General features: G+C 35.9%; 2 protein-coding genes across 3 annotated transcripts; one reads left to right on the top strand and one right to left on the bottom strand.

The window, feature by feature from the left end:
- Positions 1–57: 57 nt before the first annotated feature.
- On the bottom strand, positions 58–7,177 carry atg3 (autophagy related 3). Its single transcript, XM_058780325.1, has 12 exons — positions 6,957–7,177; positions 6,110–6,151; positions 5,961–6,010; positions 4,714–4,784; positions 4,476–4,583; positions 4,318–4,367; positions 3,394–3,481; positions 3,268–3,302; positions 3,033–3,188; positions 2,784–2,911; positions 2,235–2,303; positions 58–838 (listed from the first exon to the last, which is right to left on the bottom strand). Exons 1-12 carry the CDS (start codon positions 7,026–7,028, stop codon positions 757–759), a joined length of 951 nt encoding a protein of 316 aa, XP_058636308.1. The 5' UTR covers positions 7,029–7,177; the 3' UTR covers positions 58–756.
- A 629-nt stretch (positions 7,178–7,806) lies between these two features.
- gpr161b (G protein-coupled receptor 161b) lies at positions 7,807–14,574 on the top strand. 2 transcript variants are annotated; one of them, XM_058779797.1, is made up of 6 exons: positions 7,807–8,243; positions 9,565–10,010; positions 11,624–12,342; positions 13,532–13,639; positions 14,012–14,134; positions 14,283–14,574. In XM_058779797.1, the coding sequence occupies exons 2-6, from the start codon at positions 9,652–9,654 to the stop codon at positions 14,558–14,560; spliced, it is 1,587 nt and encodes a 528-aa protein (XP_058635780.1). In that variant the 5' UTR covers positions 7,807–8,243; positions 9,565–9,651; the 3' UTR covers positions 14,561–14,574. The 2 variants fall into 2 exon arrangements, with proteins under 2 accessions (XP_058635780.1, XP_058635781.1); XM_058779798.1 differs by having other exon boundaries at positions 14,286–14,574.
- The last annotated feature ends 1,383 nt before the right edge of the window (positions 14,575–15,957 follow it).

A 15,957-nucleotide genomic window follows, 5' to 3' on the forward strand; every position in this document is an offset into this window, starting at 1 on the left:
TTCAATTTTGCATTAAAATGTAGAATGCATACAACTACCTTAAAAGACTACACAGAATTATATTCATGATATAAATTTGTATGTTTATCTATGGACCATCATGACAGAAACACATAATAAGCTTTTTCAACAGGTTGAAATCCTTTCCAGCTTCTCTTCCTCTTTTATACTAAGTCAACAATATGTTAAAATCCACACATACAATAATTGTGGTATGTATCACTTCTACAGATGCTGACTTTTGGATTGTGAATATGTTTTACCACAAAAATGGTCTGGATTCATGACAGTGATTCCAACATTCAAAGAACAATGCGTTAAGACAAGCTGGCATGTAAGTTGATACATCCAACAAAAGACAAAGCTCAGCTCACACCAAAAGATTCTGATCATACAAATAACACCCACATATTTTGACAGCCATTTATTATTTGCCATTAAAACAAGAGAATGGCTCGTTATGCGTCACATAGTTTTTTTTTTTTTTTGAAAAGTAAATATAAAATAAAACACTTTTAGTTTCAGGACAGCATTAAGAGCAAGTGGCTAATACAGAGTTTAAGCTGAAGAATAGTTGGGAAAACTGGATTTAAATGTGTGTGGCTAACCATCAGACTCAGCAGATCTCCTCCAAAGCATTTCACAGAACATTCCCAGCATCTTTCCAGGACAGTGTCTCTTTTGAGTTTTATATTGTCGCTGCTTTCTCAATGCAGTAACAATACTTGTTGTCATAGTTGTGGGTGTAACGGTAAGTTACATGGTGAAATGCCTTGTGTAATCATATTCTATTGTAGGAATGACAGCTTGCACAAATTTCAGGAAAATCAGAAGATACCTGGAGTTATTAAAGTTAAGGGAAATTGTGTTATAAAAATATTTTAAAAAGTTACTCATGAGCCAACATAAACATTTGTTCATTACAACATAAACAACAAGAATAAATCTACAAGATGTGTGTAGTTTAAGCACACTACTAGGCATGCTTTTTTTTTTGCCTAGAAGTGTACACTAACATTCAAAAGTATTCATTAATACATTTATTCAACGAGAACACATTAAAATGACCAAAGGTGACAGTAAAGACATAATGTTACAAAAGTCTTCTATTTCATATAAATGCTGTTCTTTTGAACAATTCCACAGCAGAACGGTTTTCAACATTGTTTTCAAGAGCAGAAAATCAGCATATTAGAAGTATTTCTGAAGGATCATGTGACACTGGAGACTGGAGTAATGATGCTGAAAATTCAGCTTTGCATCACAGGAATTTAAATTACATTTTAATTAGTGCTGTCAAACGATTAATCACATACAAAATAAAAGTTTTTATAAATAAAAGAATATAAATATAGACATGTATTGTACGAGTGTGTATTTATATATACACATAATAAATATACACAGAACACACACATATTACGGAAACAAAAACTTATTTTGGATGCGATTAATCATTTGACAGCACTAATTTGAATATATATTCAAATAGAAAACAGTTATTTTAAATTGTACAAATATTTCACAATATTACTGTTAGTACTGTATTTTTGATCAAATAAATGCAGCTTGGGCGATTAGTGATTTCTTAAAATTAAACTTTAAAAAAATCTAACCGACCCTAGACTTGAACAATAGTGCGTTGTGCTTATGCATATAATTAGGGGTGAGCAGCGAAGCCAGTATTTGTGTCTGTATCTGTATTTGGATAAAATACGGAAGTAGGCGAAGCTTGAACCGGATCTTTGTACAGTTATACTTGATAAGACTGTTAGGTCTATGGTTTTACAGCCTCTTTTTTTTTTTTTTTCGTAGTTATCACTAAACAAATATGCCATGTTTAACTAAAATATATATTTTTTTATGATTATAACGTTTATTTAAATATCTTCTTACAGTCGGAGCCAATATTCTTGTACGGAGAGGCAACAGCAAGCCGTGTTTGATTTGTGCTCTTTTCATTCATAAAGTTTAAATTCATTCACTTCACACACTCATTATTGCGTGACTTTAGAGGTTTGTGTAAATATCACGCTGATCCCCTGGCTCACCTGTTATCTAGCAAACACCAACCTGTGCTGCAGCCTCAGCCGAATATTCGGGCAGAATTATCCGTTATCCGTTATTCGTTTTTGAAGCCATTATCCGTGCCTTTCCGAATAATGTATTCGGCTTCGGGCACACCCCTACATATAATATTTTATTACAACCTATTTTTTTTATAGAAAGGATACATGTGGACCCCAAGTTCTCCTCCTCCTTCTGCCACTGTCTCGATAATCTTTTTCATCACCTCTGCATGTCTGACAAATAAAATCAAGAGAGCAGGTTTTTAGTTCGCTGACTGAATGAGAGCTAGATGTAAGGGATAATCAACTGTGCATTAAACGATTTGAATGCATGACGTGGAGGTGAAGAACCACCCGACGTGCAGCGGAGTGCATCCAAATCGTTTTAATGCACAGCTAGCTGTTGATTATCCCGTTTATGCCATGGTCATTTGCCAGCATTCACATATTAAAGATGTTAATAATATTTGGAACGATAAAAATGACAGTTATTTTCGTCTGTATTACTTTTCAACTGTAACTGCATGTTACTATGGTTACCAATGTTTATAGGAAGCGCATTAATATGGAACGTGATTAAACTGACCTGGAACTACCTGTGCAGTTAAACAAATTTAATCAACACCTGCCAGCCAATCAGAATCCAGTATTCAGACAGACCATGGCATAAGTAAATGTAAATGAGAGGTAGATGCATGTAAAGTTTGTATTTACCTGCATGGATGCACAGAGCACATAGCAGGTGGGGGCAGGTGGGGATGATTCTCAATGGTGACTGTTTTTTTAACATGATCCTGGCTGATGTCTTCATACATCTGCTCCACCGTTAGAGGCTGTCTGTCCTGAAAAATAAGCACATCATGCAGGGTTTCAACAAAATGTGTTTTATTTAAGTGAAGGGAGTACTGCAGGAAATGTGTTTACATGTTGCCATCACGTCAGAGCATAATAAAGCAAAGTCACCTCATCATATCCAAACAGCCATAGTCTTGGGGTCTGGTAATATTTATCATATGTGATGTAAAGATCATAAGTTCTTGTCTGTAGAATGGCATCTTCCCCTCCAGCCTCTGGCTTGGTTTTACTTAAATCAGCCATTTTACTTGTGTCAAGAGTTGCCTAAACAAAGAATATGAATGAATAATTCTGCAAAAGCAAATCTTGATGTTGAAAGCTCATGTTGAGGATAATTTCTTACTTCATCTGTCTCCAAAAGTCCACTTTCTTCATATTCTGAAATATAAATATAAAGTGTACAATTACCAGTTATGGCTGTTATTACTGACTGATAATGTGTCATGAAAACCAAAACATTCAGAGCTACCTTCCATGTCTGCTGCCTCTCCTTCTTCTTCATCATCTTCATCACCATTTCCGCATGCACCCGTCTGCACGTTCATATTCATATTGTCCTTCACATGCAAAACAATATATATTTACATAAACACAATATGATTAATAGTTCACCCAAAAATGAACATTTACTCATCCTCAGGGCATCCAAGATGAGCATTGGATGCAGAACAGATTTGGAGAAATTTAGCATTACATCACTTGCTCACCTCTGCAGTGAATGGGTGCCGTCAGAATTAGAGTCCAAACATCTGATAAAAACAATCGCAGTAATCCACACCACTCCAGTCCATCAATTAATGTCTTGTTTAGTAAAAACCTGTGTGTTTGTAATTCATAATCCATAATAACAGTTCCTCCAGTGAAAAGTCTATCCCCTGTTATTCTCTCACATCAAAATCCACAGACATATTTGTTTAGAGCTGTTTTCACTTGTAAAGAGTGCTTGATGTGCGCATATTTCTCTTCAGATTAAGACAGGACAACTTTTTCATTGGAGAAAGCAATATTATGGATAGAGGATTCATATTTTAGCCAAAAGCAACAGTTAAAAACATCTTAATGATGGAACTGTTCCTTTCAGACACTGGTTTTTGCTTCACAAGATGTTAATTGATGGACTAGAGTTGCATGGATTACTTGTGTTGTGATGTTTTTATCAGCTGTTTGGACTCTCATTCCGACGGCACCCATTCACTGCAGAGGATCCATTGGTGAGCAAGAGATGTAATGCTAAATTTCTCCAAATCTGTTCTGATGAAGAAACAAACTCATCTACATCTTGGATAGCCTTAACCCTAGGCTAAGGGTAAGTAAATTTTCAGAAACAACTTTAAACCAATTCATTCATCATGCAATTCATCATTCTTGAAGTAGTCAACACAAGGCTGCCTACCTTATTATCCAAAGAGATTTCCCGAACTGCTTCTGTCACCCCTGTAACACCTAGTAACACAAAAAGAGTCGATGAGAATGTCTGTCAGAAAATTAAGCATGACAAAAACATGCTTTTAATGGCCACATGATACTGTTTGTTCAGATTTGGTTTCATACCGGAGTTATGATAGGTATCCACCCATCCCCCATCTCCATCATCCTCTTCTATAATGGCCTCCAGCTCGTCAGAGTACTCCATCTGTTTACAGCGCTTGTAACATGGAACTGAGCCATATTGTGACATTTACAAAACAGCTGTAGAACATTCATCACAGCTTCACACAACAAATTAAAATTGGTTTATACTTTGGGAATGTACGTTTCAGAAACTGAATAAGACTTTCACTTCCTTTACCATTTCGGGTTAATAGGAACTGCTTGTCTTTGGGCAGATATGGCTTCACCTTTGCTTCTTCTCCAGATGCCCTAAAAGTAAAGAAAATATATTCTCAACACGATAAAAAGCCACAAAAAGAGTATGTGCATAAAAAAAGTAAATACTCATATGAAGTTTTACTCAAAAATAACAGATTTTTATGACTTAAAGTCAACACTTTTAAAATTCCCTCATATATCAAGATTTTCCAAGTCACACAAATTGAGGGAACATTATATTTCATAAATATAATGTTTGTTTACCTTGAGTTTTGTGTGTTTTAGCTTAATTTAATTACTTTAAATAATTTAAGCCATCTTCCCCACTGGTTGAGAACCACTAGCGTAAATCTCTATACTACCAGTCCAAGGTTTGGACTTGAATTTGTTTCTTAAGACCTTAAAGACCTTTTTACCTAAAGACTTTAATTTAAATGCATAAAATGAATTTTGCCACAAGCAGATTTAACATTTTGGTCACAGTATAATTGGTATTAGTTAATTTGTTATTTCATAGATATGAAGCCTTTACAATTACTGTAAAAATGTGTAAAATATGAATAGCAAAAAAGGCCTTAACTACTATGTACTTACATTTAAATTAATTATTTGGTACAATGCACTTATTATGTACATGCATGTTTTTACATTGTACTTATATTTAAAAAAAATACCTATATGTAGTTACGTCTGTAATTAACTTCTGTAATTACATTTATAATTACACTGTTGACCCATCCCTTACAACTTAACCCACCCTTAAACCTACCCAAACCACCAAACCTGTACCTAACCTTACCCATATATCCCACCTCAAAGCAGCAAAAGTGTTTTGCAATACAATGTGTGTGTGTGTGTGTGTACATAATAGTTAAGGCCACCTAATATAAAGTGTAACCGAAGAGTATATTGTACTGCAAACTTTTGATTGTTTCTGTATAACACAGTATTGTTTATATGTTTGTGTGTGTGTGTACCTACTTAGCCATAATATGGAGACAAATTTGCACCCAGCAGTAAATCTGACAAAACCTCCCTTTGGCAACATCTTTTTTTCTTTTTTGCAAAGATGCAAGAATTGTAAATATGCAAAAAGCTTTCTTTTTGGGATAGGTTATAACCATTTATAACTAGCTGCATATAAAACAATAGAGAAGTCAATAAAAATGTCCTCATTAAACAGCACAATGTTTGTGCTTGTGTGTGTGTGTGTGTGTGTGTTCTTGCCATTTCCATGTGGGGCAGTGATGAACCAGATGATCTCCGGCTGCAACAAACTGCACAGAACACAAAACACAGTTGTACTTGAATCATTGTGTGTAAATCCTACTAAACTGTGTATTTCTCACCGTAATAAAATCAAAATGCACACTCACCTCCTCTGGAGTTATAACACCAGTTTCTTTAAACTTAGATTCCTGGAAAAGGGAGATACATCAAAATGATTTCCATTTTCTAACTAGTCTTTATAACAGGGTTGAACAATGTAGATGGCCTGGGTGTGTGAGACAGCTTTGCCATCTCAAAAGCCAGCTGACAAACTATCCCTTCCCTATTTGCAAATTTAAATCTGTCACCAAAGTAAAGTTGTCTAGTTGGTCAACATAGATACGGCCCACAAATGAATAATATTTTGCACTGTACAGAATGTCATTGTTTCCAGTATTTGTGAATGTGAATTTATAGTGGTCATGGAGTTACAGTAAACTGTAGCAATACATTCCCATTTAATTTACATTTATCCATTTTGTAGATGCTTTTATTCAAGTCTATGTAATGAAATGTAACATGTAATACATTTTAGTAATACATTAGAGTCTATAGATTAACTCCAACGTTAACATGTACTGCTGTTTACCGTGTTGTTACAAAACTTTGAGTGATGTGGCATCTTATGTATCACTCCACGAAGAAAACATGACATTTTTACGGCCTTAACTAAATCACATTTCACATTCCATGCAATTTTCCGTTTATTTTTCCTAAAATATATGTCAGTCAAATATATATGGCGTCTATTGAACTTTGGGCCATCTGACAGGTTGCATGTTTTCTGATGTTGTGACATGCACGCCTGCTCGTGCTGATCTCTACCGACATCAACATAGCATTGGTTCATGCTTACAGGTCAATGCTCGAATTGTACACACTCATTAAACACCTTGGTTTATGCTGCAGCTACAGGATCCAGCCTGCAAACCATGCTAACACTCATCGCCTTACCTTCAAAACTGGCGTTAAAAACTCCGCCACTCCCAAAGCTGTGCCTTTCACCGAGTTTATAACGTTCTGCATGCTGGAAGAAGCGTCTCCAAGATCTCCGAATTCAATGAATTAGATTCAAATGAATTATACTTGACTAACACTACATACAGAGTCTGTTTAAAGAACGTCTAATCGAGCTACACCACATGACCTAAATCATCTGACAAACACTTCCGCATCTCAAATATCGCGATATTACGTGACACCCATCGTTGACAAGCAAAATGTGTACAAACTTGATTTTATTTCATTTTATGCATATAGAAAGCTTTGAGAAGCGATTTGGACTAACAAACTTTGAGAAGAAAAACAATATAAACAGTTCAAGAGGACTGATCGAAAATGCAATCTGCTTTTATTTCACAAATAATTTTGTAATTATACAAAGAAAAAAATAAAATGTGTTCTTCGACCATTTCATACTGCGAATAAATAATCCTCTCTGAATATTTAGGACATTCGTAAAAATAATGATTTATACACATTATATGATTATGAGGGACACACGAGAAATTTTCGTATAATTATCGATTCTCTCAAAATGAGCTAAATAAAATATGGATCCAGTAACCTACAAGCGTGATTATTTATTTATTTATTGTTAATGGCTTTATTACGTGCTTCGAATGAGATATGCGACGTGGAAAGTCTTTCAATTTCGATATTGCCATGATTGCTCGCGGTTACAGACACAAACAGAAAGGGCGGAACTTTATACAGTTTGGAAGTCGGTAATTGGCCAAGCGCAGTCATGTGACTTGTGTGACGTCACCTGCGGGAATCTTTAATCTTCTTTGGTGGTCCAAAAGTGAATTCCACAATAACAGAAGAAGAGAAATAATAGAGTATTGCAAATCAAAGTTTAAACGCGCACTGTCACTCTTTTTATGTCTGCGATATCTAAACCCACTCCACCGTCTTGTTACGGTGACCTGTATTTTATGAACACAGTTTGTTAAAAGTAAACTACAACTTTACGCGCATCACGAAACCATTTGAAAGTAGGTTTCGGTAATACATATGATTTTAAACTTTCTGAAATGCAATAGAGCTTTTTTATTGTGTAGTCTATAGAGACTCCAGCGTAAGACAGACCACACACAGAGTCGTATACAGGCTGAGAGAGACGGGGAGATTTGAGCCGCCATTGCGGTGGTAGTTTCTGAGACTCATCAGCGCCAAACTGGGAATAAAATCACGATACCGACACTTTAAACGAGATTAAATATCATCCAGAGCAGCGAGGTGAGTTGGTCAGAAGTTGTCATTACGTTACCTAATATCTGTTACCTATCAAAACTTTTTTTGTGTGTACTAACATTGAACTTTGTGTTTGGTCTTTGTTAAATCAGAATTGTTAGATATCCTTTCATCTAATAAGCTATTTGATCATTCTCTATACTAAAACACTAAACTATACTTAAGGTTTTTATATTGTTTTTACCGTTTGGGGCTTAATACATCAATAATAACGTAAAGAGGAGTGTCATATCAAAATAAATAACATTTCAAGTTCTGAAAGAGTTGCATGCAATTCACTTTAATTTAATGGTAAGATGTTTAGTTTTAGTAACTTGTTGCTTGGGACAACTTGTTTGTATGTACACCGTAGTAACAATACGTTTTTATGTTGGTAAATGCTTTATTACACTTTTGTGAGGCTATCTGATCCGTGTTCAGATGTAGTAATAGAGTGCTGGAAGTTGTTATTTTGTACCTTAGCTCTTACATTTGCGCTTGATTTAGTGATTATATTTGTAAAATTACAGAAGAGTCAACTGAACAATGAATATATAGTCACCCTCATGTTTGTTCCAAACCTGGATGAATTTTATTTCTGCAATATTTTGCAGAATGTCCAAGCTGCTTGTCCACACAACAACAGAAAACAACAAAAAAAAAAAGTTATCATAAAAGTAATCCATAACTCAAAATAACTCTATATGCCATGTTTTATGAACAAAGCCTCATAATATGGCTTCAGAAGATTTGGGGTTAAGGCTGCAACTATTTCATAATAACTGATTAATCTTCCAATTATGTATTCAATTAATTGAATAAAAAAAAAAAAACTTATTTTCAGTACTTTTTCAAAGTTATCCTGCCCAATATTGTCCCCCAAACAATGTATAGCCTGTGTAAATATATTGAATGTATTTATATGAACTATGGTATTATGAGCAAAAAAGTGTTGAAATATAAACATTACATTATACATTACTATTACTATAAACGGCAACAGTGAAATAACGGCATGTGGGAAATGCTCTATACAAATAAAATTGGGTTCATGTACATCATTCAGCACAAATCCAAATGCAGTTTGATCATTAATTGAATCATATAAGTCTCTTTAAAATATAAGTCACAGGTTGTTTCAAAATATATTAAAAAAATAATAATAACTTGACTTATATTCTTATCATAAGTAACAGAATTGCCATTTATGGTGTTTTTGAATTTTTTTGAGATTGACTGCTTCAGTCCCCATTCAGTTTTAGGAATGCACAGGAGGTTTTGAATGTACTTCAACAATCATAACCAACTACATTTTTAACTTTCTTAGACATCTTTGTGAGAGGATAAAGCAATGGATCTCCAGCCTCTGCAAACATATCCTTGGTCTGCATTTGGATGACATAGCGTGTTTACCATGAACACCAGCAGCAATGAAAGCTTACTGGGGAACACCACAGACGTGAGAGACAGCAGCGCCTGGGTCGTGGAGTCTGTCGTCATATTAGCCATTGCCTTGTTTGTCTGTCTGGGCAATCTGCTTGTTGTGTTGACCCTTTATCGGAAGCCCTACCTCTTAACACCAAGCAATAAGTTTGTCTTCAGCCTAACGCTTTCCAACCTCCTTTTGTCGCTACTGGTGCTGCCATTTGTCGTTGCCAGCTCTCTTAATAGAGAATGGCTGTTTGGTGTTGTATGGTGCAACTTCACGGCACTGTTATATCTGCTCATCAGCTCTGCCAGCATGCTCACACTGGGAGCCATTGCCATCGACAGGTAAGGAGTGAATGCATTTGTACCATGCAAAAATAATCTCTGGCCAACAGCTCTCGCTGTTCTATATTAAACCGTTTTTTTGTAATCAGGAGTCGAGACGTTAAACTCTGCATCCTGTAGCTGAAGTACAAATGAATGGTTGCTTTGTTGTCTGGTTTGTTGGCCCCTGATGCCTTTATTTTTATGCTTGGTATGTGTCGATAGGGACAAACCATTAGAAAACATATTAAAACTTGAGAAGAAATCTTGATCTGATGCTTTGTGCATTATAACAGCTTATTCAACCTCATGTTGTTCCAAACCTACAAGATTTTCATTTTCCCATGAAACACAAAATTAGATATTTTGAATCAATACTGTTAAAAATAAGTAGCATGAATGAGGAGTGTTAATTTATGACTATAACATTGAATTGAATACATGAGATTTTAATCAGTATTTCCAGATAAATATTTAAATATATTTTTCAAGGTAATTTATTATATATATATATATATATATATATATATATTTGAATAAATATCAAATAATATATATCAATTTGATTCATGAATATCAAGTTTTTGGGCAGTCGCACAACATGACATTGCCAAACATTTTCTTGTCATAAAAAGCGTAAATTATCTGTTATTGTAAGAGATGTAGCAACCTTGTATAAATTGCATTTGAGGGGATTGCACAGATAGCATAAATTTGCACAAAAATGACTGTCGTGTCATTGTCCCATGTTTCAAGTCTGAAGTTAAATGATATCAAACCAGCACAGACCAAAATTTAAGCAATTAATCAGTAAAACCTCCAAGAGGACTGCATTTAGTCATAAAATTAAATAATTGTTGATAATCATAAAATGTAAATGATAAAAAAATGCAAATCAAATCAAGTAAATTATTTTTTTCCCCTTAATAACTTTTAATTAAGGAACATACAGTTCTTGAAATGTCTGGAATCACTAAATGAATTTTGAACAGAATAGAAAACTGCATTGGATAAATCCAGGTTTAAAATTCTTGTTTCATTTTGTTGACACATTAGAGTCAAAGGTTTTTACTGAGGGTTTTTTGGGTCAGCAACCAGGTAATAAAATCAGTTTTCACCATGTTTTTAGGAATAACATTAAATAAATAATGTGAACGATGAAGATCAATGAACGACCCCCTCTGTAAAAACCTTCAGAATATAGAATGGAATACAACTAGAAAAACCGTAAGTGCTGCTGAAGTGGAGATTTCTGTTTACTTAGTGCAAAAGAAAAAACTCATTTTGAGAAAATGGCCTTTAAATATATAAATTCTAATTAAATTCTATAGGTGAAAATAGATTGAGTGCAATAAAATAAACACTTTAAAAGTTAAAATTTTGGTTGTTTTATAGTCTGAAACAACACATTAAGAAAATCCAAATAGCCCAAAATATCAAAACTGCATGACAAAAATGTATAAATTAATTTAAAAAAAAAGGTTCTGTAGATACAACCGCTGTCAGGTTTGATATCATTGACACTGTGCACAACACATGCAAAACCGGTTTGATTTTATTGGCACAATTGTTCCTTTTAGGTCAGAGTTAGAACATATTGATATCTATGCTAACCGTGTTTTGTGTTCTGTCAGGTATTATGCTGTGCTGTTCCCAATGGTCTACCCTATCAAGATCACAGGCAATCGTGCAGCGGTGGCCATAGTCTACCTGTGGCTGCACTCTCTGGTGGGATGCCTGCCTCCTCTGTTTGGCTGGTCCACATTTGAGTTTGACCATCTCAAGAAGACCTGTACCGTGGCCTGGTATCGTGACGTCAGCTACACTGCATTCTGGGTTGCATGGTGCTGCCTGATTCCACTGTTTGCCATGCTGGTGTGCTACGGCCTCATCTTCCGCGTGGCACGGCACAAAGCTCGCAAGGTGCACTGTGGGACAGTTGTGGTAGTTCAGGAGCCCCCGTCCTCCAATAGGAACGGACGAAAGAACTCCACCGCCTCGGTTTCTTCCGTCGGGAGCCGAAGAGGTTTGATCTACGCTGGAAGCCAGTGTAAAGCCCTGGTCACCATTTTGGTGGTGGTTGGCACCTTCTTGATGACGTGGGGGCCGTATGTGGTAGTGATCTGCACTGAGGCGGTATGGGGGCGAGGAAGTGTGTCACCAGGACTGGAGACGATGGTGACCTGGCTGTCGTTCATCAGTGCTGCCTGTCATCCTCTCATATATGGGCTGTGGAATAAAACTGTAAGGAAGGAGCTGCTTGGCATGTGCTGTGCTGACCGCCACTACCGGGAATCATTCATTAGTCGCCACAGGAAGTCCCGCCTCTTTAGCATCTCCAACCGAATCACAGGTGAAATGTTTTACCCCAACTGTTTGAATAGGGAGTTTGCACATAATTTCATGGTTATGTGTGCGTGTATGTATATATATATATATATATATATATATATATATATATATATATATACACAGTACTGTGCAAAAGTCTTAGGCCACTGAAATTTTCACCAAAAAAAAAAAGGTTTTAAGTCAAGGAGTCTGACATCTCCAAGATGCTTCAAGAGACCTATCTACAAAGCTACCTGAAAAACTATGTACAAGTGCACCTAGGGCAAAAGCTGCTTTAAAAGAAGTCATGTAGTTTTTAAGTTGTTAAACTTACTGATAAAATCGTCAGAGTAGTGCTAGCGCTTATGAAGGGAGAGAGCGGGAGAGATAGAGTATGTGCTTTCCATACATTATAAAATGTAATTTTGTGGCAAAAACATTCACACGATCTGTCGTTTTTATCCTTTTGTTTACTATATTTATTTGTTTGGCCAGTGTCGTTGTGGGTTTTGGTTCTTTTCTGTAAGGAACTTTGAAATAACTCAAATAATTTGGCGAAATGATATGGTCATGTAATGCGGTCAAAACCTGCCTGGAATGTTTGCCGTGTGTTTCCCTGAAAATAATTGCACACCATAGAATGTTCGTCAGCCAATCAGATTCAAACATTTAACGGCCCCGTAATATAAAACCATTTAATGCACTGGTAGTTCCAAGTCAGTTTAATCACCATTCTGTATTAATGCATTGCTTTCATTGATGCACGCACACACACACACACACACACAGAGAGAGAGAGAGGTCGTAGATCGTGCTGTACAAACACAGAAACATTCAGGAGGACGGAAACCTTTTGCCATCACTGCCTTTAAGTGCCTTTAATTAATAAAATAGCTTAGGTACATGATCGCTACATTATATTCCTCAGTAACGAGGGGGTAAAATCACTGTTTTGAAGTAACTAAACTTACAGCTTCATTGTTTGTAGAGAGAGACACACAGACGCAGTGCAGGTAATTCACACATGCAACTGTCATCTCTCTCTCAAAACAATTGATCAACCAATTAATTTTGGTTAATGAATACTGATTTTTACAAACAATTTTTTTTCCTTTGGATTAACTAGCACAGATGAATTGTTCACCTCAAGACTAGTAATGTGCGCCAACAAAGTAAATAGTTTCGATTTTGATTTCGTCTTTGTGTTGCAGATCTTGGTATGTCTCCACACCTGACGGCCATGTTGGCTGGTGGAGGCCAGCTTTTAGGTGCTGGCAGCAGCACAGGAGACACTGGCTTCAGTTTTTCCCAGGACTCAGGTGTGTGTAGATAAAATTGTATATTTACATAACTTAAAAAGTTTGAGGTTGGTGATTTTTTATGTATTTAAAATACGTCACTTATGCTCACCAGAGCTGCATATATTTGATTCAAATATGATTTCTGTTTACTTTTAAATGTATTTTATTCCTGTGGTGCAAAACTGTATTTTCAGCAGCCATTACTCCAGTTCCCAGTGTTACATGGTTCTTCAGAAATCATTCTAATATGCTGATAAATATCTATATTGTGCTGCTTACTGACCCCAAACCTTTGAATGGTGGTATATATGCATATATATTTAAGGGTATCTTAAAAAAACAATTCATCTATTACCTAAAGTGTTTTGTTTTGAAATGGTCACTCTGCAGGTACAGATATCATGTTGCTGGATAACTGTTCTGAAGGAGCAGAAAGCTCACACTACTGTGCTTTAGTCAGCAAGCGCAGGAGTTCAGTGATGTTTGAGGACCAGGTGGAACAGCAGTCTAAAGGTATAGTCAACTACCTCTGTAAATAAGTAGTTTTAAGAATAGAAACTCTATAGCACCTGAACTTTCAAATTCACATTACATAAAATGGGTTTCAAATGGTTTTTGGAATAGCCATTTCTTATTTCCAATTCTGTACATTATTTTCCAGCAGATGAGGATCAGTCTCAGTGCCTGGTGAAGGTGGAGATACACCAGGTGATTGACAGCTTTGCATCCAGTATGGCGAAAGCCATCGAGAGCGATGCCAAACTTCTGCTGTTCAGTACAGAGTCTCTGGCTGACAGCGTTTCATCGTGTCAACCCGCACAGAGGAGCTCATGCTATCCGGATGGACAGAGGGTCCGTCTGGAGAGCATCGATGAGGGAATCGTTAACGATGACAAGGTTGAAGACAACGAGGATGAAATCGAGGAAATATGTGCATAAATAAATCTGCACATGGCCTGATTTTTGTCTGTAATGTTCTCAATTAAGCACATATTCTGATTGTGTAGATATGACTACATGTATAGAATGCATACAGTGAAGATGCTATGATATTCATCCTAAACTCCTTGAAAAAGCTCAAAACAAGTAATTTTTTAGCTCTTTGAGGTAAAGAGCTCTCTTGCAAAGCAGTTACTTTTCTAACTAATTTAAACAATTTATGTATATACCAGGTGTGTCCAAACTTCATCCTGCAGAGTTTAGCTCCAACTTGCCTCAACACATCTGCCTGGACATTTCTAGTATGCCTAGTAAAACCTTGATTAGCCGGTTCAGGTGTGTTTAATTAGGGTTGGAGCTGAATTCTGCAGGACACTGGCCCTCCAGGAGCAGGATTGGACACCCCTGATATATACTATATAGAACAGACTGGGACTAGTTGTCAGGTCCAGTGAATATTTCTCAGAATAGGTTTATTGAAAGACAATTTCTGTTTAGGAATATACCATTGCTGACCTGGGTTTAAATCTTGACCCAGGGTCCTTTGCCTATCCCACTCCACCCAACAGTGTCCTGTCATCTAAAAGCACAAAAAGGCCAAAAAAATTAATATTATGCCACAAAAAGTATTTTCTCAGGAAAGATTCTGGGCTTCTTATCACGCTACATGGGGTAAGTTGTCAAAATGGGAACCTGCCATTAATCAACATATTATTCATAGCATTTTGAACAGTTAAACAATTGTTATCAATAAGTACTAGTAATAAATAAAACTACAGAAATTAAAAGGATAACAACATTTCAAAACATTATTCTGCCAACAGGCAGTTCAGTTGATATAAATGGATGAACTACATCCCTATTCTTTTTTTAAAGTACCTTTGTTCTAAAAACAGTTCAACTTCAGTTCAATTTCTGTTTAGTTTGTAGGACAGCAATTAGCAAAAAATATTTTAAAAAAATTTAACAAGGTCTTCAAAACCAACACGTAAACAACCATTTTTGCAGCTAGAAGTCTGACACAAAACCTTATAATTACTGTGAGACAGTACCTGTGACAACTAGCCCCAGTGACTTTTAACTGTAGTGACTTCACATTATTCAATATAAATGAGCTGTGTAAAAGTGTTCAGTGTTTAATGGGTTTGTACAGATGGAGTGGACCCACAAGAAAAATAATCTTTTGAATTTTGTGTTTAGCACTGTTTACATATGTCTGCTTTTAAAATTCTGTGTATTACTTTGTCTTATTTTCATGTCATATTTACTAAGTCACAACGTGACCTGCATGTTTGAATACAACCATGAATAATGTTTAGACCTGCCAAAAATGATGAACCACAGTCCATTATGAGTGCGATGCTTTGTCATGCGGTGCTGTTTTCAAGTACTAAGCT

The sequence above is a fragment of the Onychostoma macrolepis genome, chromosome 06 (genome assembly GCF_012432095.1).
Source record: "Onychostoma macrolepis isolate SWU-2019 chromosome 06, ASM1243209v1, whole genome shotgun sequence".
Taxonomy (NCBI): domain Eukaryota; kingdom Metazoa; phylum Chordata; class Actinopteri; order Cypriniformes; family Cyprinidae; genus Onychostoma; species Onychostoma macrolepis.

What these genes read in the sequence shown, in the direction of transcription:
- gpr161b (XM_058779797.1), top strand. Translation starts at nt 9,652, where the DNA reads ATGAACACCAGCAGCAATGAAAGCTTACTGGGGAACACCACAGACGTG. An exon ending in CAGTTTTTCCCAGGACTCAG is followed by an intron (nt 13,640 to 14,011) that starts GTGTGTGTAGAT and finishes GTCACTCTGCAG; the next exon opens with GTACAGATATCATGTTGCTG. An exon ending in GGTGGAACAGCAGTCTAAAG is followed by an intron (nt 14,135 to 14,282) that starts GTATAGTCAACT and finishes ATTATTTTCCAG; the next exon opens with CAGATGAGGATCAGTCTCAG.
- atg3 (XM_058780325.1), bottom strand. Translation starts at nt 7,028, where the DNA reads ATGCAGAACGTTATAAACTCGGTGAAAGGCACAGCTTTGGGAGTGGCG. An exon ending in TTTTAACGCCAGTTTTGAAG is followed by an intron (nt 6,152 to 6,956) that starts GTAAGGCGATGA and finishes TCCCTTTTCCAG; the next exon opens with GAATCTAAGTTTAAAGAAAC. An exon ending in GTTCCTATTAACCCGAAATG is followed by an intron (nt 4,584 to 4,713) that starts GTAAAGGAAGTG and finishes AATATGGCTCAG; the next exon opens with TTCCATGTTACAAGCGCTGT.